General features: G+C 52.1%; 8 protein-coding genes across 8 annotated transcripts; 2 read left to right on the top strand and 6 right to left on the bottom strand.

The window, feature by feature from the left end:
- Nucleotides 1–2,759: 2,759 nt before the first annotated feature.
- PFLUO_LOCUS3474 (nicotinate phosphoribosyltransferase) lies at nt 2,760–4,439 on the top strand (the record flags this gene model as incomplete). The annotated part of the gene is made up of 5 exons (XM_073780725.1): nt 2,760–2,871; nt 2,923–3,006; nt 3,063–3,682; nt 3,733–4,165; nt 4,219–4,439. 5 exons carry the CDS (start codon nt 2,760–2,762, stop codon nt 4,437–4,439), a joined length of 1,470 nt encoding a protein of 489 aa, XP_073637551.1.
- Nucleotides 4,440–4,845: 406 nt separating this feature from the next.
- Nucleotides 4,846–7,076, bottom strand: PFLUO_LOCUS3473 (uncharacterized protein; the record flags this gene model as incomplete). The annotated part of the gene is made up of 3 exons (XM_073780724.1): nt 4,846–6,435; nt 6,487–6,959; nt 7,022–7,076. 3 exons carry the CDS (start codon nt 7,074–7,076, stop codon nt 4,846–4,848), a joined length of 2,118 nt encoding a protein of 705 aa, XP_073637550.1.
- A 653-nt stretch (nt 7,077–7,729) lies between these two features.
- Nucleotides 7,730–9,667, bottom strand: PFLUO_LOCUS3472 (uncharacterized protein; the record flags this gene model as incomplete). Its single annotated transcript, XM_073780723.1, has 1 exon — nt 7,730–9,667. One exon carries the CDS (start codon nt 9,665–9,667, stop codon nt 7,730–7,732), a length of 1,938 nt encoding a protein of 645 aa, XP_073637549.1.
- Nucleotides 9,668–12,651: 2,984 nt separating this feature from the next.
- On the bottom strand, nt 12,652–14,196 carry PFLUO_LOCUS3471 (uncharacterized protein; the record flags this gene model as incomplete). Its single annotated transcript, XM_073780721.1, has 1 exon — nt 12,652–14,196. The coding sequence occupies one exon, from the start codon at nt 14,194–14,196 to the stop codon at nt 12,652–12,654; it is 1,545 nt and encodes a 514-aa protein (XP_073637548.1).
- Nucleotides 14,197–15,144: 948 nt separating this feature from the next.
- PFLUO_LOCUS3470 (uncharacterized protein) lies at nt 15,145–16,525 on the bottom strand (the record flags this gene model as incomplete). The annotated part of the gene is made up of 6 exons (XM_073780720.1): nt 15,145–15,290; nt 15,463–15,809; nt 15,874–16,068; nt 16,124–16,276; nt 16,342–16,390; nt 16,468–16,525. The coding sequence occupies 6 exons, from the start codon at nt 16,523–16,525 to the stop codon at nt 15,145–15,147; spliced, it is 948 nt and encodes a 315-aa protein (XP_073637547.1).
- Nucleotides 16,526–17,031: 506 nt separating this feature from the next.
- PFLUO_LOCUS3469 (uncharacterized protein) lies at nt 17,032–19,519 on the bottom strand (the record flags this gene model as incomplete). The annotated part of the gene is made up of 2 exons (XM_073780719.1): nt 17,032–18,864; nt 18,917–19,519. The coding sequence occupies 2 exons, from the start codon at nt 19,517–19,519 to the stop codon at nt 17,032–17,034; spliced, it is 2,436 nt and encodes an 811-aa protein (XP_073637546.1).
- Nucleotides 19,520–20,455: 936 nt separating this feature from the next.
- PFLUO_LOCUS3468 (34-kDa subunit of RNA polymerase III (C)) lies at nt 20,456–21,573 on the bottom strand (the record flags this gene model as incomplete). Its single annotated transcript, XM_073780718.1, has 2 exons — nt 20,456–21,269; nt 21,326–21,573. 2 exons carry the CDS (start codon nt 21,571–21,573, stop codon nt 20,456–20,458), a joined length of 1,062 nt encoding a protein of 353 aa, XP_073637545.1.
- Nucleotides 21,574–21,950: 377 nt separating this feature from the next.
- PFLUO_LOCUS3467 (Hsp90 cochaperone) lies at nt 21,951–23,832 on the top strand (the record flags this gene model as incomplete). The annotated part of the gene is made up of 4 exons (XM_073780717.1): nt 21,951–22,015; nt 22,071–22,264; nt 22,319–23,622; nt 23,680–23,832. 4 exons carry the CDS (start codon nt 21,951–21,953, stop codon nt 23,830–23,832), a joined length of 1,716 nt encoding a protein of 571 aa, XP_073637544.1.
- Between the last annotated feature and the right edge of the window lie 823 nt (nt 23,833–24,655).

Genomic DNA, 24,655 nt, shown 5'->3' with positions numbered 1-24,655 from the left:
CCGATGGAAGCATATCGGCGTCGGTCTGGGAACTACGTGCTATAGACATTTCCGCTCTTGATGCGGTTGGACTTTCGGATACTTGTATTATAGCCTGGGGGAAGGGCATGTATGAATAGACATGCTTATAACTATCTCCATAGTTGAGTTATCAATCTCAGCATCCATTTGATGGACCTGTTGTTCAGTGCGGTAGGATCATGCCTCGGATGGATCCGGACCGGGTTTTGTAGGAGCATCTATCAAGAAGTGTACACCGATATAGTGTCCGGTATTCCAGGATCCAATAGCATCGTATTTAGATAATCGTTTTGGAACTGATCATGCCATAGCCCTAGAGTGGGGTGGGCCCGGAAAGGATATAAGATAGGTCCGCATAAGAATGAGGCAACCTAGGAGAACATGGGCAGTCAGGAACGGCTACGAACATGAGGATCTTATCGAATAAGAAGATGGTGAAAATTCTTATAAGATTTAGAAGATCGAAAGTTTGCACAGGAGATACGCCGAAATGCAATGATCTCCCGATATCCGTTGCTCATATGAATCGCCTTGGAATCGAGCCCCTTCGAAGGGGGCTAGTTCGATAGTTGAGAAGAGTGTGACGCTGAGGAGATCGTGGGAGGGCAGCTGAATGCAATGGCAGGATGAAGGAGAGTGCGAGAAGACAATAATTAGGGATGGCTACACTATATCGCAGGCAGAAAGCATATGTCTAGCCAGATCCAGCCTAAGATATATATACCTGGAGCAAAAAAAAAAAACTCTTGCACGTAGAAAGGTGGCTTGCCTGTAGATCAATTTTACAAGGAGCTTGATTGTTTCACGTAGGCAAGAGCCTGCACAGAGAGTCGAATGTACTCTTTCCGAAGAACTCGCATTGAATATGAGAAGTAAACGCCCTGGGTATATGCAAAAACAAAAGGACAGAGAAAACCATATTACTTCCCCAGCGTCTTCCTGCATTCATCACAAAACCACGTCCCCACAGGCTCACGGGTCAAGCCGACGCATTTCCAGTGGAACCACTCATACGGACAATCGTCGTTGTCGCAGGCGACCATATCGCCATGGCTGACTGTCCGACAGGTACAGTACACCTTGCTATCCTCATTCCCCTCATCCTCCTCCTCTTCCTCGTCATCATCAACATCTTCACCCTGCCCATCGCTCTTCTCCGAATCATCCGTGTCCGCGCTGCTCAGCATGGAGTCGTCGTCCTCCTCGCCATCGCCAGCGGGCGATTTCTTCGAGATCTTGACGCGGCCATTGGCGCTGGAGGAGCGCTTAGTCGGCTTGCCGTTCGCGCTCTTAAGTTTCTTGACTTGCTGGTGCGGCGCGACCTTCTTCGTCATTGCTTTCTTGGGTCCGCCCATCGCGCGCGGGCCTGCGCTGCCTGCTCGGCTGGATGCCGGCGTGCCGGCCTTGGGTGTGCCGGGGCCAAGGGAGGACTGGCGCAGGTTCGAAGATGCGGCTGGGACGGCTCCAAATGATGTGTTCAGTCGGCGCCGCTTGTGGTCCACTGCCCCCGCAGAGGATTCTCGCTGCCGCTGCAGCGCGTGGACGGCCGTAGTGCCGGTGGGGGTTGCGGGCGCGGAGCTGCGGGCTGTGGCTTGTGCTGCTAGTACGGCAGCTGCGTTGGCAGGGCGCGGGACGCTGGCCTGGTGCAGTCTCTGTGCAGCAGCAAGGATCGGGTTGGCGTTTCCGGAGGTCGGGTTGAGAGGCGTGGAGGAGTAAGCAGGCGAATCTGCAGACGGGGTAGAATCTGGGAAGAAGACTTTCGGCGGGTCTTTGTACTGGTTCTTGTTGTCGAAGAGCGAGGGGATAGGAGGGTCGTTGGTGAGAATGCCATCGTTGATCAAGTCGCGGATGCGCACATCGAGTCTCTTGATCTGCCGGTCGAGGAGCACGCAGGCCTTATCGCTCAGCTGGATCTTCTCGTCTTGGAGTTGCTGGCACTGGTCCAGATTCTGGAGGATGGTCTTTCCGTACTGTTCCTCCTTGGGGTTTGGGGCGAGACTGCCGTTCAACTTGACGAATTTCTGGATGCTGCTGTCGCGCGAGTTGATTGTGCTGCGACACTCCTGCATGACTTTGTCCTTGGCTTGGATTTCTTCCATCAAGTGGTTGATCTCGGCTGGAAGGTTTGCGACATCGTGGACAAAGTGCTCCAGGACAGTCGCGCAGTCCTCTGCTCCGTGTGCCATGTTGGGTGGGATCGATCAGAATGACACTCTGCCGAGTGTGATTAAAACACACCACCGTACACCCCTGACGAGCGTAAGAAGCACCTCTGATGGAAAGGCGTCGACGGTGGATGGATGAAGAACAGTCGCAAGATCAAGGGCGAGAATCACGGCCGACCATGTGCTGACTCAGATTCTTGTCATGTGACACTCGGGGATCACCGCGAGACTGCAAAAGGCGCGCGTGCTTCTTGCTCTGAATTATCGTCTTAAAGGAATCCGAGCTTCTGAATGCGGCTGATTAGCGCGGTACAGCCCTGTTCCTTTCCATCACCTCGTTGTTTGTGAGACAACTGCCACCCACCCCTCCATACAACGAGTGCAAAAGGTGCAAACACCGGTATCGCTTCCCCCGCGCTAAGATAGAAGAAGATTATTGCGTCCAACTCCGAGTTCGCGCAATCCCCCTCCTGGTGCTTCCGGCTGACCTAGTCGGTTTCTACCTCGGCTGCGCCTATTCTGATTGACCTCTCAACCTGTAGACCGGATTATCCGGCCAGGCATTCCAACAGAATGGGCCATGAAGTTACCTCTCCCTTGCCGGAGGGCATCTTCTCCCTTCTGGACACCGATCTCTACAAGCTGACGATGCAATGCGCGATCCTCAAGTACTTCCCTGATGTTTGTGAGTGGACCTGTGAGATATGGGTGAGCTTCTTTCTAATTCTTACTCCAGATGTGACTTACGGCTTCACGAACCGCACCCCGGACATGAAGCTGCGCCGCGGAGCGTACAAATGGCTTCTGGAACAGATGGACAGTACGTGGCCATCGAGACTATTTTGAAATAACCTGACTAACTGTCTGCACCCCCAGAACTCGCAAACATCTGCGTCACCGCCGATGAGCGCGCCTTTCTCAAGAACAAATGCCCGTACTTCAGTGATGCCTACATCACCTTCCTGGAGACTTTTCGGCTCAAACCCTCCGAGCAGATCGAGATCAAGTTCTCGCCTGTCCACGACACGGGCAGTGACGATGATGAGGGCCTCGTGGAGTACATCATTAAGGGGCTCTGGCTCGACACGATCCTGTACGAGATCCCGCTATTGGCGCTGACCAGCCAGGCATATTTCATGTTCAGTGACACCGACTGGGACTATGTGAACCAGGAGGAAAAGGCATACCGCAAGGGCTGCGCGTTGCTGGAGAATGGTTGCATATTTTCGGAGTTTGGATCGCGTCGTCGTCGGGACTACCACACCCACGACCTGGTCATGACTGGGCTGTCTCGAGCTGCAGAGGAGGCCAAACGGCAAGGGTGGAAAGGCGTTTTTACGGGGACGAGCAATGTGCACCTTGCGATGAAGTACAACACCAATGCTGTAGGGACTGTGGCGCATGAATGGTATATGGGCATTGCGGCTATCACGGATGACTACAAGAACGCCAACGAGCTGGCTTTGCGGTACTGGCTTGGATGTTTTGGACAAGGGGTAAGTCCTGTGCGAGTGTGCATAATAACGCTGCTAATGACAATGACAAGGTCCTCGGGATTGCCCTCACCGACACATTCGGCACGCCCGCCTTCCTCGACGCTTTCCGCAAGCCCATTCCCGAGTACACCAGCGCAGGTGCGGGAGCAGTCAGCACCACAGCGTCCGGTGCCGCAACCACCGTGCAATCAGCAGTACAGAGCGAATCAACCATCGAGCCCCCCGTTGCTGCACCAATCCAAAAAGGTGGCAGTCACCCAACCAAGACGTATGCACAGGTCTACGATGGCGTTCGGCAAGACTCAGGTGACCCAGCGAACTTCGTCAAAATAGTGCGCCAATTCTACGACCGCGAGGGAATTACCTCTCCCAAGACGATGGTCTTCTCGGACTCCTTGACGATCGACCTGTGTCTGGAGTACAAGACCCTCGCCGAAGAAGCACGCTTCAAACCCGTGTTTGGCGTTGGCACTTTCTTTACCAGTGAGCTTCTCTCGGATTCTTCTTGCGAATTGTTACTGATTTCTCGCTACTAGATGATTTCATCAACAAAACCAACGGCCAGAAATCCAAACCGCTCAATATCGTCATCAAGATCGCCTCAGGGAACGGTCGTCCGGCAGTCAAGCTGAGTGACAACATGGGCAAGAACACGGGTGACCGTGAAACAGTCCAGAAGGTGAAGAAGCAGCTCGGGTACGTGGAGCAAGAGTGGAAGGAAGGCGATGAGAGTAATCGCTGGGCGCGATCCACATAGCCGTCTGGAATGTGCTTTGGATAGGGGGAGCTTATGAACAGCAGGACGGCATGGATGGAGAAGAAATTGCCCCCCGGGCGGCATTTCCAACATCTTTGAAACCCGGTGAGGACCAGGGGCAGTGTACTCTTTTGCTTTTCGATCATTCAGAGGGTTGGTTGAGAAGAGACGGACAGGAAAGACATGATATCATTTTTATAGAATAGAATGTGATTGCTGCCAATCATACGTAATTACAGTTCGCTTCATTGTAGTCAATGGCCTGTTGCGATGTGATTAAACGATTCCCAAATTTGACCTCTTGGTCATTGCTTAGATAGTGATTTACACACGGTAAACTTCTAGGAATAAGATAGATTGTTCTATGATTCAAAGCTGCCCACAATAAGCCTCCCTTGGAATGTGTTCAGGATGCACTTCCCTTTAGAACGATGTTCTGCATCAACCCAGTGAACCCTTCGCCCACTCGAGTCAGCGGCGCCTCGACGGCAATGGGAGCCCACTCGAAGTACTCTCCATAGTCACCAATCTTGGTCAAAAACTCCATTGTCTCCTCCTGCCCGACCGTCAACCTCGTGGTATTGCCTTCGGCCACCAGACTGACGTCGGTCCAGGTGTTCAGCGGCAGGCTGTAGTTGAGCGAGTATGGGTTCCCACCGCTGACCAAGGTCACATTCGAGATGGTGCCGTTGCCATTCATAAATGTCGAGTCAGGACCCGCGAATAGAGTACCTGGCGTCTGAGACGTAGGCTTCACCCGAAATGAGAGCGTATAGTCGCGTCCCTTGCTGCCCAGCGGTGTCTCCAAGTAGCAGCCATGCGCGAGGTGTAGACTCTTGTCTGCGATCTTACACCCATGGACTCTACCGTGGTACCCATTACCCGAGTGGTCAGTGACAGTCCAGGAACTATGGTCGAAGGTATAGTGTAGGATCGTATCGGACTGGCTGGGGATGCTGCGATCTAGGTTCTGTGCGGGCACCGCAGCGTGGAGTGCGTCGAAGACGGAGTGGTACTCTTCTTCGGTGACGTTGCCGCCCCATTGCTTGTCTGCTAGGGCCGGAAGCGCATTGCGCCAGGAGTAGTAGGCCTGCAGCACAGTAGTAGAGTTGGGTCCATAGTCGTTCCACAGTGCGGCCACTTGGCCGAGCACATGCTTGTTGTTACGAGGGGGGTTATCGCCGATAGAATCGCTATCCATGATCACCGGAGAATAACCCGAGCCGTATGGTCCCTGAAAGATCCTACTGAGCTCTAGTTCCTGTGGATAGGACGCAGACCAGCCGCCGACGAGGTAGAGGTAATTGTCCGAGTTGAGCACGTTGTATCCGTTCTGGATGTAGTCCCAGTACGGGTGGTCGTCATAGTTTGCCCAGTGTTGGTAGGAGACAGACTTGGAAACGTTGGCACCCTCCTTCGGGGTGAAGGTTCCCCAGATGCGCATCGACTTGCTACCGCCCGTCTCGTGTATGATGAAGGTGTTCATGTCGTTCACGAAATTAGTGTAGTCTCCCACTAGGCTGCTGTTGTATTCATCGGCGCCGATATGCACCACCTTGCTATGGAACCATGGCAGGAAGGTCTTCCAGATAGTCTTCACCGTTGGCAGGGTTTCTGGGTGACTAAGGTTGAGCATGCTCAAGTCCTCGAGTCCCAGCTCAGGTTTCCATTGCACGATAACAAGCGCGTGGCCGGGCGTTTCGATCTCGGGGATGATGGTAACACCGCGCTTAGCACACTGGGTCTGGACGAAGTCGAATTGCTCACGGGTGTACGATTCGTTCGCCCGGCGATTGAGACCAGCGACGGCCGGGTCTTCGGACCAGAGACGGAAGGCGGCGTACAGTTCCAGCGAGCGCTCCCGGGAATACTCTTCCACGTTGTTATTGAGGTTGTCACTCAGATGGATGTGAAAGGTATTCTGCTTGAAGAACGAGAGGTACGAGCACATCTCGACCAGGAAATCCGCAGGATAGAAGTGGCGACCGGCATCAAGCTGTCAAAGCGTTAGACCGATAGAATATTCAATCAATGAGAATGGACGTACAAAGACACCGCGGGTGCCCCATCCAGGTGCATCAGCGCCGGTTCCTTTAGCAAGAACCGAGTCACCAGTCACAGCGGCTTGAAGGATGGACCGCGTCGCCCACCAAGCACCCAGGGGGCTGGCTCCTGTCACAATAATCCCGTGGTCATCGACCCTGAGATCATATCCCTCCGATGTCCATCGCCCTGCGGCATCTTGGAAACTCGTGCTATTGCCCAGGGTCACGAAGATAGTATTTGCTCTCCGCTTTCTGCCGCCCGCAAGGTGCAGATCCAGGCCCAAGGATGTTTTGAGGTCCTCCCGGAAGGTCTCCGCGAATTGCGACAGAGTTGGCGGGATCAATGTCTGTCCATCATGATCCACCTCATTGGCATACCTAGAATCGACGATGATATCTGTGAGTTTGGAGAGATCGTAAGCGCCTCCTGTTTCCGTAAAAGGCGTAGTCGGAACCGTCACCAGCTTGGCATGACCTAGAGAAGTGTCAGTTGCCAAGTCATTTGGAAGACATTCGGGACCGTGATTTCAACGATACCTCTCAGCCATGTCAAGGCACTCGCAGTGCAAAAAAGAAATCGACGCAACTGCATAACGTGTCGCAGAATCCCTCGCAAGTAACAGTTACTTCCCTCGTCGCACTGACCTGGACTTGTTTTATCTTCTCCCCGATCGGGATTTATTTATGTACAGAGAGATCGATGGTGCGGAGAAGTCCCCACCCATGTAACCTGGCAATTACTTTATACATAGAGTCACATTGTTCCGAGGCGACCTTGCGGTACAACGTGAAGGAAAAGAGAAAGGCGATAGATCGACGCGTGTTCCAGCGCGGTCGCTGCGACTATCGTCGGCTCGCAGGCCAACCAGGTGGGCGTGAATTATCCGGGGAGTTGAACATTGGTTGAGAAGATATCGAGGATGCTCGTCATTCGTCTTTGCATGTGAGGGTAAACCTGCCGCCTCAGGTACAGATCGGCTCTGAGATCCCGGAATGAGCCGCACTTAGACTGGCCCTAAGCGAGCTCTGAGCGAGCTCTGAGCGGGGTCTGATAGCTTGACCGTCTAACGTAGCGCGGGAATAGGGGATTTATTTCAAGTACTAGTATATGCTATAGATTCTAAATCTAAATGAAGTCATTCTTGATCTATTTCCGGATACACACACACCCCTTTAAGGATGTACTGCTAAGCGCTATATACTACCTACGAATCAAGATCTCTATCGTAAATGCCAGACCCTTGCTCAGCGCACCACAATCCCCTTCATGTCGCCATCAGTTCGCCAATTTTCGATAACTTCAAGCCAATGCTCAATTCCCGAGCCCCAAAGGCCCGACCGCGCTAAGACCATCTGTTGCTCGGGTGGCACACGATCAAGGTCACCCTCTAGATTGAAGTATCCTGGTGTGCATCCAATTGCAACCCCCATTGGCGCAGAATGCATCATAACTTGCATGCCCCAATCCTCTGCTGCCTCTATGGACGGTGCAACAACGAATTGCGTGCCATTGGCCCGACGCTTCGCTTGGGCCAGTATGTACGATATGTGCTTGGCGTACTCGTCGAGGTTGAAGCGATAGTTTCCACTTGTAGACGCCTGCTGAGGTCCGGAGAGGAAGAGATTTGGGAACTTTGCATCGATGACCCCGTGTAGGGTTGTAGGGCCGACACGAGGCCATTCCTCGCTCATGGAGACTCCATTCAGGCCTATGACTGACATGTTTGCCTTCTCGGCTGGCGTGCCAGCGGGCGGCGCAAGGAAGCCTGTCGCGAAGATGACTACATCGGTCTGGTAGGACTTGTCGCCGATGACCAGAGAGTCTGCCGTCATGCGGTCAATGCCTCTGCCATCGGTATCGACAAGAGTCACGTTGTCTCGATTGAAGGTCTTGAGGTAGTCGTCGTGGAATAAAGGACGTTTACACCATACAGGATACCAGGGCTTCAGTTTATCTGCAGTGCCAGGATCCTTCACCTCTCCATCCACGCGAGCATGAATGCGGATTTGATGAGGGGTATCGACCTCAATCAATCTTGCCGTGTATGCTGGGATTTCTTCGGGCAATTTGGGCCCCTCTGTATACCCAGTTAGACCAACTAAGCCAGGGGCGCGGGTCCATCCATCATTGACTAGGTTGACTGCTGGCGTCTCGCCGAGAGTGAAATGTTGGTGGAAGTTTCGCATTCGCTCGCGTTGCCATCCTTCCGATCGTGCAACCTCTTTATGGAACCATTCTTCGTCGGTCTCTCGCTGATCACGAACGTCTACTGAGGCCGGCGTCCGCTGTACGACAAAGAGATGCTTGCACCATTGCGCGAGCTGCGGAACACTTTGCACCGCCGTCGCTCCTGTACCGATAATCACGACCCGCTTATCCTTCAATTTGGCAAGTGATGGGTCTTTGGGAGATCCACCAGTGACGTCGTATGCCCAACGAGCAGAGTGGAATATGTCGCCTTGGTAGTCTAGAATCCCTGGGATGTTCGGCAGCTTAGGCCAGTTGAGTACACCGGCAGAAATGGTGACAAATTTAGAGCGAATCTGGAGAGTCTCTGGAGATTGGCCCTTGCAACGCTGGATTAGATTGACCGACCATTCTTTGGCATCATCATCCCAAACAATCTTCTGCGCTTGGGTTTGGAAAACGGCACAGTCTATCAATCCCCATTTCTGCGCAACAAGGTTGATATACTCCCGAATCTCTTCGCCTTGCGAATACCGGTGCTTGGGTACGTAGCCCGTCTCTTCCAGATATGGGAGATATGTATAGCTCTCAATATCACACATAAGCCCGGGATACCGATTCCAGTACCAGGTGCCACCAAAGCCACCGGCTGGGTCGATAATGCGAATGTCTTCGGCTGGTATGCCAGCCTCGACCATGCGGACGGCATTCTGTACCCCGCCCCATCCGGCACCGATGATGAGCATTTGACTTCGCTTATCCGGGAATTTGGCTTGCAGGGGCTGGATTGCTGCCGGGTCAACCCACGGATCATCGCCGAAACGCTCATACTGAGCTGACTTTGCGACTTCGACGAACTGTGCATTTCCGTTGTCGCGGAGACGTTTCTTTCTTTCTTCCTCGTATCGGGCTTTCATTTGGGCCAGTTGGGTGGGATCAAGCTCCTCATTGGGAGTGGATAGAGTGGCATTTTCTTTACTGCTGATGCTGGACATGGTGGACAATAATGTGTATTCATAAGTAGGTAGAAAAGGACAGAGCCAATTTATTCAGCTCTGTAAAGATGTCAAAATTGAAAATCAACTGCGTCAGCTAATTTTTTTTTTCGCTTGCCCCGCGATCAGCGGCTGGGGGCCTAACGTCAATTAACGGCTGAACGACGGTTATACTGCAGGATTCCGGTTCAGTCCTTTAAGCATCATGCAATGGGGAGACTTGGAGCCTACCCAGGACGATACGGAGGGTCCGACCTTGTATTGCACTGCGACACGTTACCACGGATGATCCTATCAGGGAGTCATTTCTGGAAGTTGGACTTTCTTGACGCCTCACTGATGAACTTTTCAGTTGCTTAACTTTCTTCGTATTCAAAAGCTTAAAAAAAAAGACTTGTTTAAGGTTAATAACTCTGTCGTATTTTCTCTGCACGGAATCGTTCATAAATTAATTAATATAAACCCCAATATATCGGCAATTTACTATTAAAGCATGGGATATTCTGCTCTCGTAAATGCCAGGTAGAAGAAAAATATCGCATCAAAATCTCAAGTACTCAGTGCTCCGCCATTTTTCAAAAGGTATCGACACAGGATGATTCTCTGCAGAAGCAGAATTCCAACGCTGCTGGTTTGCAAACATTCGAGACCCAAGCGAAGTCACCCAGCATAGCTTCAATTTCTTGCCATGAATGGACATCCAGGTACTGGGCTAGCAAGCACGCTCTCTCTCCGAACCATTGACGCTGGTCCTTTGAATAAGAAGAGCTCCCCGCCACGGTAACACACCACATCTCAAGTTTCCAAAATTGACGAGTTTCTTTCCCAGGCCGAAAAGAAGATAAATGACGTTGGATCCGACTGATTGCGTGCCCTCTCGCCCATCTTGAACGCGGTATTGGGAACACAACCATAATGCCGTAGAGCTGTGCCGCCCACCGACAAGCTTGATATATAGAAAGGCAAGTGTCGGAATCAATAAAAGCACAAGGAGATGTGCTGAGATCAGCCGGCTGAACCGTTGGCGGTAAGGACAGAAGCTTATGCATGACAACGGCTCGACTGTCCAAAATATCATCAAGATCTAGATTGGGGATCTTGCCGGTGCAATAGGCATCAAGAGTCGCGGAAAAATCTCCCAAGGAGATAAAAGTGTCCATAACGTCGTCTGGCGTACCAAGTGACCTGAGAACATAAAACCCATGGCCAAAAGCAGGGTAAGAAGCTCGAGAAGGGTTATCAGCATCAAATTCTGCAAAAGTCCTCATCGTGCACAAGTTGCCCTCAACGCCAAGCATGGGATATAACGGTTGAGAAAGTGTTGATGAAACCATAATCAATGCGGCACTGCTGAGTGTTAAGAAATTTGGAAAACCTATGTGCTCCTAATAGTAAGGGACGGCGTGTGCGCTCACCAGGTAATAATCCAAGGCAAACCGAATGCTTTCACTTGCTTTATACCCCCACATTGATCGAGAAGCTGGAAAATAGCATCCCAGTGAAGATTGTCGGTGATAAGAGTCCCGTAAGTATCCAGCCAGCGACCACTCGATAGTACGGGGAAAAAGGGAGTTGGATCCTTGGTATACATCAAGTTGCCCTCTTGTGCACTCGTTGCCAGACATATGCATATCATAAGGAGATCGTCAAGGCAGGCATTACATTGGCTTATGCTGCAATTTTGCACTTGCCGTCTCATTGCTGTGATAGCATCAGTCTGTAAGACCAATAATTCCCTGCTGTCCTGCAAATAACCCCCCGTTAGGATCATGCGAGAGGACAAGTGGCTCGAGGCAGCAAAGAGAATTGCGTTGAACAAAGCCGTATTGTCGACACAGCGGGGCAGCCAGAATGCCGGGAATGAATTTGAAGATCCGCGAACACTTTGTGGAAAGCCTGGCCAAAGCCGCAAAACAAGATGGTCTATGAGCTGCAAATCACGATTGTTTCGAACCGGCAATGACGATACGCCACATAGGCTCAAACTGTTCTCATACAATGGCGTCTCCGTGGCGCGTTTAATCTCATCAAAGTCGTTCATTCGTTGCACTTCTCTGGACGAATGTCGAACAAGCTGCCTTTGGTAGGCATTTTCATCTAAATGGATTTTCTTCGAAGTCTGGTAGGCAATGTGTTTACGAACAGAAGACTGTTCTTTTTTGGTTACAGTGCCACGTCGGCCTTTGTGCTCAATGAACACAAAACGAGAATCTTCATCTGTTTCTGTAATCATATGGACGATAGCCTCAGGACAGACGTCCCGAGCGAGAGGATGGATGCGAAAGAGTACAAATAGTATCCTTGGGGGTGGCGGCTGTCTTGTCCTTTTAAGGTAAATGGTGTAGATTGAGCGGCTCACGTAATCGAGTCGCCAATCCTTTCATGATTGGCCCATGTCGTGTTAATCATTTAGACTCATTGGCTGTGAAGGTGTAGCCCGTCATAGATTCTAGACACCCAAGGGAAGCTAGACATTGGCCCCTGTCACACAAGAAGGGTCTACCAATGGCCAAACAGCGACAGGTAGGCCCGATTGGCTCATCAAAAGCCATCCGTATCGCCAGAACTATGGCGTGGACCGCGCCACAGCTACGTTTGAGTAAAGCTCGGCGCTGCCCGAAAGGCCAACAGACGTTATGCGTTGATTTCATCGTCGGCCTATCGCCATCGCCGACCGGAGAGGATACGTACCTCACATGATCTGCGAATGTCCAAGAGAGCCGGCATGATTCCGGGAACCAACCAATCACGACTCATTTTGATAATCCAGTGGGTAGGATTTCACCGGCAGTATAAGTCACGCAGGGCAACCATGGCATTGTGACCGAGCATATTTAGGGAAGGGAAATTCATTATACCCCATTTTAAGCGACAGTAAAATAGGCGCCAAAATCGACTACACTTGACGACGCTGTTTTAATGACTATTTTTTACCAGAATCTTAATCATCAGTTAATCCCGAATTCTCCAACTAATAGCTAGATCTATCGCCCAAAGTACTTCAGCTCCAAATACCTTGCCGGTAGATAACTCAAAGCCGTCACCACAAACGTAAACTCATTGGCAACATCACCACCGTAGTCTCCAATCAATTTAGCAAGAGGGCCGATGAACCAAGTCTCATCCATTCCCAGGCACCACGCCACAACCCCGAGAGAGAAGGCGACTGCCGCACCGATACCCAACGGCAGCCTGTCCGGGTCATTCCACCCTTCCAAGTCATAGTTGTCAAAGTTGCCCTTGCGAAAGATGAAGTGTTCCTCGAACAGAATCACGGCGTAACTCGTGCACCAGTATCCCAGCAAGCTCAAGAAGTTTTGGAGATATGTATTTAGCTGCTGTCGCCCGCCAATGGCTAGCGCGAGAATGCACACGAAGCAGAACAGCGTCCACATGAACCGAGGAATGCGAGCAAAAGGTCGTGAAAGTTGCTGGAAGGAAATGGCGGAACTGTAGATGCTGATGACGTTGACGTTGATCCCGGACAAGACAAGGAGAGTAAGAAGGAATTTGGCGAATCCGCGAGGATAGAGCATGTCTTGGATGAGATATCCCAATCCCTCTTTTTCATATGCGTGGTGCCACTCGGGCTTGTTGTTCAGAGCGGAGGCAACCAAGCAGCCGGCCACCATGCCAACCGAGGTAGGGATTGCAATACCGAATGTGGTCATGAAGAAAACTTTCACACGACTGACGTTGGACGGATAGTGGACATAGTAATCGCTAGCCATTGTGCACCATGAAGCGCTGGACCCGTAGACAACTGCAATCAGGCTGAGAACGGCGCCAGCGAAAGTCGCGCCAGTCGCGGTAGCTGGGGCCGAATTGTCCGCATACTTGCCGGTCTCGCCGTAGATGATCAGAAAGATAACGAAGAAGATCATCCAGGCCCATCTCTCGTAGATCAGAATGGCCTTCAACCCGAAGAAAGAGATGATCAGTGCCACGACAGCCAGGATGACGATCCCGAGAATCAAGGAGACATGGCCGTCGGAAACCGCCGTCAACGCGAGACCTCCTGTGATGCACGAGACGGCAGCCCAGCCCATCTGCTGGATACTGTTGAGCAGGGCGACGAGCTTATTGGGCCACCAACCGAAGCTGTACCGACTGACGCTGATCTGGCGCAACCCCGTCACCGCGCCGAAGGTGGCGCAGTACCCGCTAAGCGTCGCGGCCAGGATCGAGGCAAAGATGGTAATCAAGATTGACTGTTTCAGGCTCAGGCCGAATTCCCAGCCGAGGAAGCCAGTCGCAAAGCAGGAGGTGTTCATTGTACCACTCGCCCACAGCAACGCCATCGACAGCTCTTCCACCCAATGTACCTCCCTCTTATCTTCGGGGCGCTTGCGACTGATGGCTGCGGACTCTATGCCAAGTTTCTTGTCCATGCTGGCCTCCATGGCACGAAGCTTAGCCATGATGCCGGTCTTCTCCGAAATCGCGGCATTGTGGTCGACTGGAGTTACCTCCTGTTCGTCGGTTGAATAGGCGGCCTTGTCAAGGCCTTTTTCCGGATCTAAAGCCATGCGGACGTAGGGGTAGCGATGGGAAAATAGAAGGCACGAGAGCAATTGATGGGAAAGAGATAAATTTAACGGGTCACGGGGCAGGCACGCGGGGAAAGATAAGGCTTGCCTGAGCGCGAGGATTCTACCGTTCCATCGATTGATCTAGTTCGTGAATCTAAGTGGTGGGTTCGAAACTTAGTGTGAGTTCGACGGATATTTCCTGCCTGTTTGGGCGGCGCTTCTCCACAGAAGACAACGCCACGCGAGCAGCCCATTGGATGGATCTCGGGCTATCAGGGAAATCCGCCCAACAAAGTTAGATCATGTAACAATGCAGGTGTGGGATTCGAGGAGTGGCGGCCACGCAGAGAATACTATTCACGATTCAATCGATCATTCGATTCCCTCGTATCCAGGCGTGCATCAGATCAGCAGATTTTCGTCATTTACGATGGGGGTCAAGGACCAGCCTGGCCTTGAGGGCTTCGGAGAACTCATAAGCTGATCCCACCCCCAGTGAGAAGATAACTTATCTTTGCTAGAATTAGCTGCAGCCGATATGTTTATTACCATTGTCAATATTATAAGAGATGTAGATACTCACTGCTGATTCGTTGCGCCGCTTCGGGTTTCTCCGAGGCTGAGAATCCTCCCTGTCAGATTACAACGCCCGAGCGAGGGTCCAGAAACACTACGAGGCAGTAGCGCGGTTAGCAACGGAACCGACAAAATGTCAAAAGCAGATGAGAAAATTACGTGCCTTTTGCATACCAAAATCAGAAGTTGTCGCCGTGGGGCCCTCTATTGAGAGAAAAATAGCATTACAGTCTGTGCTAGTAAATCACGAGAAACTCTATTAAAGCTCCTGGTTCGACTTCCGAGAAGACCCGCTCTTCTTGAACTAAAGATAGTGAAAAATAAGAACAGTCACTTTCTTCACGCCTCTATGGATTGAAAATGTTATAGCTAGATATCTAGGCCATTGGGCTTGAAGACAACTTTGTTCAACTCTCCTCGCTCAAACCTCTTCAAAGCGTCCACAGAAGACTGGTCTAATTGTGGCAATACCAGATCGATAAACTTCATCTTCTCGATCAAATCCTTGTTTCGAACTAGTGTGCTGAGAGCATCAGCAAAAACAACCCTAAGAGGACAACGTCCAAATTGGATGTGAATGTTTCTGTTGTAACAATCAGCAGCACTGAAGGGAAGGTCCCCGTTATGGACGCCTAATACGAGTGAAATTAATACACTGGGTTCAAGAGACTTTCGGGCCTTTCTCACCGAAAGAACTGATCTTTCCACCGGGACAGATGATGTCGTATGCAGTCTTCAATGCAGGGCTAAGGCCGACCCCTTCAATAACAGCGTGGACTCCATTATTGTCAGTTGCCTTTTTGATCACGGCAACGGGATCGACCTCTTTGAAGTTGATTGGGATACAGCCGAGCTCCTTTGCAGCTTCGAGTCGACTCGGGATAGAGTCGATGGCGAATATTCGTGCCGGCTTGTATTCTCGGGCGGAGATGATGGAGCAGAGAGCAACAGGCCCACATCCGATGACCGCAATACTCATATCCTTCCAGTCTTCTCTTGGAGTATCTATGAATGCTCGCTTTGCGCCATTGAACCTGGTATCACAATTAGAATCAAATGAACCAGACTTGAATGCATGCACATGCAGTCTTTGCTTACCCTGTTGGGAAAATGTCAGTCATAAGAATTGCAAGCTCTCCAAGATCCACATCTTTTGGAAGATGATAGAGCGTTGTGTCTGCCAGTGGTACGCGGAAATATTGGGCTTGAGAACCGTCCAAAGAGGGTCCACCGAAGTTCCGACCATTCTTGCAACGTCCATGGACGCCTCGCTTGCAATGGAAACATTCATTGCTGGTAACTGCGGTCAGTGGATATCTTGTGTCGGATGTGAAATGTGACAACCAACCAGCTGACCAAAAAGGGCACAATGACATGATCGCCCACGTTGAAATTCTTGATTCCAGCGCCCACTTCATGGACAATGCCAATCCCCTCATGCCCGCATATATAGCCTGGCTGCATGTTAATTTTGGAATGACCTCGATAGCGATGCAGTTCACTGAATGAATTGAGAATGATTAGCAGTTGGCACTTCGAAGCACGACCGCTCTCGAACTCTCATACCTTCCACAGAGCGCAGCTGAGGTTGTTTTGATCAGCACATCGGTTTGGTCTACAAGGCGAGGGACTAACAAGTGTTGGTCAGTATGAGCTGCAGTTCATGGTGGCAGGCTTGAACAGATCACATACTTGGCCTCTCTTCCAACCTCACATCATATGGGCCGTGGAATACGAGAGCTTTCATCATCTTGGCGAATCGACAAGAATAGAAAAATTGCAAGATAACAAAGAAACAAAACCACGGTCTATGGTATAAGTTAAATAAATAACCCCGCACTGGTCATCAAGCCCCGGAATTGTTGATCCCGCGGTTGGTTTTCTCCACAGATGAATAGTTTGTCGAACAATCGGTGCTGGACTCGGAGGGTAAGTCTCCGTGGCTTTCTCCAATTTTGCCTTCCCCGACTCTGCTCCATTTCTGAAGACGAGGCTGAACTGAGCCTGCTGGAGGCAGATTGGTAATTTGTTCAGGTAAGTTACGGATACTCAACTCACTAAGCAACTTGGAAAGGTTAGGTTGATAAATTACGGAATCCTGCAAAAACCTCAGGTAGCTTGAACGACTCCCAAACGGCTCCGGACAGCTTTATTCATTATATATATCATATTGTCGTAAAATATATACAGAGAATAGGCACACCAGTCACTAAATGCCAGCAGTCCCAATGATGTAGACAAAAAATTACCCTCCGGCTAGAACATGTCTTCATCACCAGTCTGAAACCCCAAGTCCTTATCCAAATCCCCTGTAATTTCCGGTGGATGGTGATGATGGCTGCTAGTCGAGTACTGTCTCTGATGTGAACCACCAACATCACCACCACCACTACCAGACAAGATCATATCATGATCGTTGTTGCGGTCATCACCCAGCGCGAAGGAGAATAGGTCTTCCTGGTCGTGCATTTCCAGATCCTGTGACTGGCTCTGGTTCCGGTCATTGGCGTTATTCAAGTGATTTGTTACATCATCTTCCTCGTTGCGGAATAACTCCTGTGTCCAGTCGACGGAGTCTAAGTCTGCGGCATTTGTGGGTGAGATGGATGTGTTTTGTGGGTAGTTCATATATGTATTTGTGCTTGTGAGGTCAGAGGGAGGCGATACGAGGTTGCTGAAGAGATCTGCATCAAGGGAGAGGAAGTCGAATGGACTGTCGGTTGTGGTTAAAGGGTCAGTGTTCTTACTTGAGCCAGGAGTGCTGAGCAGATGGTTGTCGAAGTCATTAGAGAAGAAAGGTCGTGAGGGTTCGTGGATTGTTTGCGCTCTCGGTTTCCTCTGCTGCTGCTGTAGCTTCGGATCCCGTTCATGGAAGGATGTTGCCCTCGGACGTGGTAGTTGAGTATTACTCGTGTCCGCGACGGGTTTGTCGTTTAGAAGGTGGGGGGATTGAGCGGAAAGCGTAGTCTCGCTACTCGTTTTAGAGACAGCGTCGAGGCTAGATTGCATTATTTGCAAGAAGGCGCCCGAATTCCCGCTTTGCATTTTAATCGCGGCTTCGATATTGGCAACCTCCATATCGGCTGCCGGGTAGACTTCTTTTAGGCCATGGAGAACCTGGATGCAGCGGCGGAAGCTGTACATGCTGCTCTCACGCACGGCTGGATTATCAGACATGGTGTTCGTCAGATGGGCCACCGCCGCAGGTAGGATGACTGTCACGCCGGATTGCGGAAGGAAACGCGTTAAGTCCAGCTGGTTCAAGCCTTGGATGATGTGGGTGATTCCCGCAGCGGCCTCGTGCATCTTTGTACGAGCATTGTTGCGCCATTCGGTTCGGGATTTGGACTGGTCCTTGGTCACGGCCGCCCATGGCCGATACAGCGCGCTGCTGGTTGCGTGATAAAGCATGCGCAGCATGGCACCGTGCAGCAAAAGCACATCTTCGCCATCCTGAAAATTGGTGTTCGATGTTGGAAGAAACTGTGCGTCTTTGGGCAATCCCGCAAGCCACCCGTCGAGCTTTTGGCGGCATCGCATGAATTCGGACTCGGAGGCTTGTCGTGGGACGATAGTGATGGTTGTGCGATCTGTGGCTCCGAACTGACGCTGAGAAGGTGTGTATTGGGCGAACAATACCCGGCCGATACACTGACAAAGTTTTACTTTCTCGATGAACATTGTTGCAAGCCGTTGCTGGTGCGACCCATCTTCGAGTTGTCGACAGCGAAAGAGAGCCACCACAGATGATGAAAATGGCTCACAATCAAAATCGTCGAGCTTCAGCATCGGCACGTTGCTCGTTCCCTCGTTGACCTGTGACGGGCGTCGTACACCCAGGGCAATCAGCCGATCCCTGGTATATAGACACCACCACAGCCGAGTGCGTAGCCGCTGGGTACGTGAGTCCATATTGGCCGACGAGGGGTCTCTGTTCAGTCCGATCGATTGGGCCTGGGTATTGCAAATCCCAATCCAATCCCAGATGTCTCGCTGCGGACTGTTTCCCGGATCGGACCAATATGTCATCAGCAGCAGGGTTTGCAGAATGACGATACGATCCTCCTCGCAGTCGAGCGAATAGAGCAGCTGCAGATATAGTTAGTATACAAACACACTTTGTTCATTTGGAGAAACCCACTCGTAACCGCGTAAAGAAGGCATTGCGCGCGCTTTTCCTTGTCGAGTATCCCGCCGCCTGCAAGTGCTTGAGGTCGACAAACGCCGTACCAACAAACATAACTGCCTGAAACAGCAGCAGACTAACATTCCCCTCTGGGTCGTTTTCCGCCACACAGCGCAGAAACTCCTGCAGATTGAGCACGGGCATGAAGCTATGCACCCACTTTATATAGCACCGCAGCAATTCATTCCTGATCCCACTCTCTGGAATAGAAAGTGCACCGCGAAACCGCAAGAACTCCAAATCCTCCGGCGCAATAGCACTTGGCAACGGCTTCAGAAACCGCGGCTCTTCGTCCAAAATCGCCGTCAGGGGATCGAAGTCCGGATCGATCAGATCTTGCACTGCGGACACCATATTGTCCAAGGGTAGAGAGCTACGCACGGCAGGGTTAGCCATCCTCCCCCAGGCCCCGGAGGGCTTCGTCTCGTTCAACCATGGTGTCTGCGGATCATAGCTCGCAAGGCTATGTCGCTTTGCGACGGGCTCGTGGCGAGTACTATCTGTGTTCTGCAGCTTGCGCTTCAGCGCCAGCACGCGGCTGTCTGCGGTTGTCGACATCACTGGATCATGCAGGGTTGTGCATGATACGCGGGATTATTTGCGTAACAACTGGGATCGGCGATGAAAGCTCAAGACTGACGCACTAGGCTAGACCTGGCAAAGGCGGTGTTCGGAACCGGGGGATGTGGGGTTGGTGCGGGTGCCCCACCGGGGGAGAATTCGTCGAGGTGATTGTGTATGCGGGAGTCGAGTCGGCATTTCGGTTCTGTTTATTGTTTGTGAAGAATGATTGAGTTGTACGGTAATTGAAGGCTGCTCCGTGTCCAGGTAGAAGATATATAACTATACGTTGGTCTGTAGCAACCCTAAGATATATATTTTCCGTCCCTACGTAGCAGACATTGATCGGATGCTCAAGCGATTTATTCTCCAATTTCAGCGACCTATGATGGATGACTACGATCGGGGACACACGGATAAAAGACACCGCAATGTATTCGCACAACTCTTTCTGGCTCCCTTTCACCAAGATGGAGGTACCCGCCAGCGGGTGCACTAGGCACCCTCGGGAAAAACACACGAGGGAAAACGAAAGGAATGTCGCCATGAAGGCACAATCCAGCAGATGTCCCAAGAGTCACCACCTGAATCACCACCTGACTAAATAACAAGACAGAACCCGCCGCAACCTAACTGCAGCAACCCCAACCCACCGACGAATTCACATTCTCACGGAGGAAGAGACGGAGGAGTTGGGAGGTGGTATTTGAAAGATGGAGAGGTGGAGAGGTGAAGAGGGAAGGGGAAGCAAAAGAAGAGGATCGACAAAATCCAAACATGAAAAAACGCCTCGCTATGCACACACATGTCCCATTTTGGAGGGCTTTTTCCCTCATCCCCTATATGCAAAAAGGTGTGGTATGGGATGGGAACAGGTTACCAAGGTTTGTTTGGGGTGGTTCTTTCCCAAGCCAGCCATTTCCATTTCGTCGTTCAGAACCCAAGAGTACTTGACAACCAAGGGTCGAAATACTCGCATGTCTCTGGACTCACGGCACCTCCAGGGGAACAAAGGTTGAAAACCGGGCACTGGCCGCAAGGGGCTTCGGTCATACCGTTTTTAGGCAGGTGTTTCATCACCTCGGCGTCGGCCTGGTCGTCCACGGTAGCGGGTTTGCGGGCCTGGCTGGTCTTGACGGCCTCCGGGTTTTTGATAGCTTTGTAATATTGGCCGTTGTTCAGGGCGACGAGCTTTTTATCGTAACATAGCATCTCAAGCAATTGTACGATGCTCTCTTCGCGGAGTGTCACGGGTGTGATCCCGCTCTCGTTGACGGCGGATGTGATCATCTCCACGGTTGGGTAGCCTTCGTATCTGGCTGCGAAGGGAAGGTATTGTTTTTCCTCTTTGATGTCTGATTTTCCTGTGGCGGTCTTGAGGCGCTTGTTGCGGCCATGGTCTGGGCTCGGCACTTCGAACCAGCTCTTGCGGCTCACAGTGTATTCAATGTATCCCGCAACACTGTTGATGAAGTCAACGTCCATGACTCCGTCGGTGAACCATGCGCCGCCGGTGACATCCTCGCTTGGGGCCAGCCCGGCCAGCATGTACATCTTCCGACTGGGGTATTTGACATTGTGGACGCTCTTGATGTAGTTTTTTCCTTCGAGGGATTTAACACAGCGGTCCAGGATAGACTTGTGCAGACCGGTGCGGGACTGGATGGCTCGGACCCAGACGCCAGAGCGGCCGTTGGAGTGGATGACATTGTAGACCAAACTCTCATCGGGGTTGAGGTTCTGGAGTCTAGCAAGAAAAACACCGTTAGGAAAAGGAGATGGCGGAAGAAGTCAAGACCATACTTTTCTGCGTCTTCCCTGGGAATAATCTTCCATGCCAGACGCTCAGTCTTGGTTTGCAGCAGGCGCATCAATTTCTGATCCACCAGCGATTGGGCGCATTGCACCAGCAGTGCCAGGTCGTTGGTCGGGATCACACCTAGGCCGAGAAGATCCTCCTGGAAGAACATGCGGTCGGCCTCGAAATGGGTCAGGCACGCATCGTAGAGCTTCGCGGCCAGCTCGGGGACACGAGACCCCGCGGAGGCCATGGCGGGTAGCAACGACGGATCAACTAGGGGGTCAGACTGATTGGAGGGCGAGCTGTCATGTTCGACCGGCCAGACTAAAACAAAATCGTTACGGGAGCATAGTAACTTGGGTGGATGAGTCAAGAAAAATGATGTGTTTGTGACTTCGCTTTTTTTTTTTCTGCGGCGGAGAGACGAATCGTCTTAGCCCGAGCGGGTTTAGTGCGGCGAGGAAGCTGTGGATGCCTGAGGGCTGCAACATTCTGCCTGAGGCAGAAACTATGTTCCGGAAATTTCGAGAAGCTCGATCCAGCCATCCATCCATCCTGCAGTGCTCCCCTTTCTCTTTCTTGACAACCTATTCTCCCTTGGACTCCTGACCATCTTGATTGTTCATCATGGCCGACGCTCTCAAGGCCGAAGGCAACAAGGCCTTCTCCGCCAAGGACTATCCTACTGCCATGTATGTGTTGCTGTACCCCGCGTTGGATGGAGTGAAGATGCTGATATGAGGACAGTGACAAATTCACCCAGGCCATCGCCGTCGAGCCCGAGAACCACATCCTCTACTCCAACCGCTCCGCCGTCTACGCGGCACAGACCGAATACCAGAAAGCTCTCGATGACGCCGAGAAGGCTATTGGCATCAAGCCGGACTGGTCCAAGGGCCAGCTCCGCAAAGGAGCTGCCTACCGCGGGTTGGGAGATCTTCGTAAGTCGGTACTTCTGGGGATGGTAGCCAATAACTGACATGCGTGACTGGTAGTGGCCGCCCACGACGCCTACGAGGAAGCCCTGAATCTTGAACCCGGCAACGAACAGGCCAAGTCCGGTCTGAGTGCGGTCCAGCGGGCTATCAATGCGGAGGCTACGGCTGACGGGGTGACTGGAGACCCGATGGGCGGTCTTGGTGGCATGTTCAATGACCCGGGCATGCTCCAGAAACTGGCCAGCAACCCCAAGACGGCCAGCCTGCTCAGCGACCCAGAGTTCATGGCGAAGTTGAAGAAGATTCAAGAGAACCCCAACAGTGTGGGTGAGGAGATCCGTGACCCGCGCTTCCTGCAGGTGATGAGTGTGCTTCTCGGCATCGATATGAACTTCGGTGCGCCACCGGGTGGTGAATCATCTGGGGACCAGCCCATGCCGGATGCCCAGCCCAGCACCTCTCAGCAGAAGCCCAAGGAGCCCACCCCCGAGCCCGAGCCGGAGGACGAGGAGGCGGTTGCCAAGAAGAAGGCCAAGGAGGCTGGTGACGCCGAGAAGAAGATCGGCAACGACTTCTACAAGAAGAAGCAGCTGGACGAGGCCATCGAGCACTACAACAAGGCCTGGGAGTTGCACAAGGACATCACCTATCTGAACAACATGGGGGCCGCCAAGTTCGAGAAGGGCGATTACCAGGGCACCATTGAGACCTGCCAGCAAGCCGTCGAGGAAGGCCGGGACCTCAGGGCCGACTTCAAGCTGATGGCCAAGGCCTATGCCCGAATCGGGACTGCCTACGAGAAGTTGGGCGACCTGGCGCAGGCCATTGACTTCTACAACAAGTCACTCATGGAGCACCGGACCCCCGATACTCTGACCAAGCTGCGAAATGCCGAAAAGACCAAGAGCAAGGCCGAGAAGGACGCCTACATCGACCCCGCCGAGGCCGAGAAGGCCCGCGAGCTCGGCCAGCAGAAGTTCCAGGAGTGCGACTGGCCCGGTGCCGTGGATGCCTTCACGGAGATGACCAAGCGCGCCCCCACCGATCCGCGGGGGTACACGAACCGCGCCGCCGCGCTCATCAAGCTGATGGCCTTCCCCGGGGCCGTCCAGGACTGCGATGAGGCTATCTCTCGCGACCCCAAGTTCATTCGTGCGTATATGCGCAAGGGCCAGGCGCTGGTCGCGATGAAAGAGTACAACCGCGCGCTGGATGTGTTCACCGAAGCGGCGGAGCACGACGACGGTACGCACGCGCGCGAGATCGAGCAACAGCAGCAGAAGTGCCTGGATGTGCAGTTCAGCGCGCGGGCGGGCGAGACGGAGCAGCAGACCATGGAGCGTATCCAGAATGATCCCGAGGTAAGTTTTCACATCCCTCACCAAACCCGGGGCCCAGATGCTAACTAACATCCGTAGATCATGGCCATCCTCCAGGACCCGGTGATGCAGAGCATCCTCCAGCAAGCCAAGGGCGACCCGGCCGCGCTGCAGGAGCATATGAAGAACGCACAGGTGCGGATGAAGATCCAAAAGTTGATGGCGGCGGGCGTCATCCGCATGGGGCGGTAGATTTTTCAGAATCGCTTTCATTCTTGAATCTCCCCCACACTACTAGGTATTATTATGTACTTATTTATTATCATCCTTGACGAATTCCAATCTGAATACGCCCCAACACCCCCGCCAGTTCCGATCGATGATAGATCGTATTCTGGGCGCGCTTCACATGTACTCGGTGCAGTAGTGCCTCCTGGGTCTGCATGCCACGTGTACAACCAACTGTAATCACTCGGTAAGAATTGAGGGCAATTGAATTGGTTATAATGGCCCTCATTTTCGTACCTAGCATGTCCATCGCAAATAGGGGTCGACGTGGTGCCTGGGCAGGGGATGCGCTAGGTAATCTGTCTGCCTAACGCGTCCGGCGTAGGGCTGGCTGGTTCCGCTTTCAGCATCACCAACTCACTCGTCCACTAGTCAACCTAAACCTCCAGTAAATTGGTCTAGATTAATCATCTTCTGTGGCGGTGCTGGACGGACTATGCTTGCCAATCTACTAGTGCTGTTGATTTGCTTTCCTCCCCGCCAGAACCATTATTTTCATAGGCTCCCAGGCACCCGAGGATCCGCCGATCGGGTCCCAGCTAGGAGGAGGACGTCACGATCTTCGATCCACTAGTTCATTCAGTGACTAGCAAGCTCACTCCGATCTCCTTTTTTTCTGCTGTGAAATACTGACCATGCTTTACCTGTGGAGGTACCAGCCACAGACCTTTCCTTCTTGACGCAAGCGGCTGGCAGGTCCCACCCTGATCGGGAGCGTTAGTTCTCCCTCACTACTTTCTCTCTCTCACTCTTTCTCCCTCTCACTCACTTTCACACTCTCTCCCTC

The sequence above is a fragment of the Penicillium psychrofluorescens genome, assembly GCF_964197705.1.
Source record: "Penicillium psychrofluorescens genome assembly, chromosome: 2".
Taxonomy (NCBI): Eukaryota; Fungi; Ascomycota; class Eurotiomycetes; order Eurotiales; family Aspergillaceae; genus Penicillium; species Penicillium psychrofluorescens.
The sequence above is the reverse complement of the archived record's forward strand: the minus strand, read 5'-3'. Positions and strand labels throughout refer to the sequence as shown.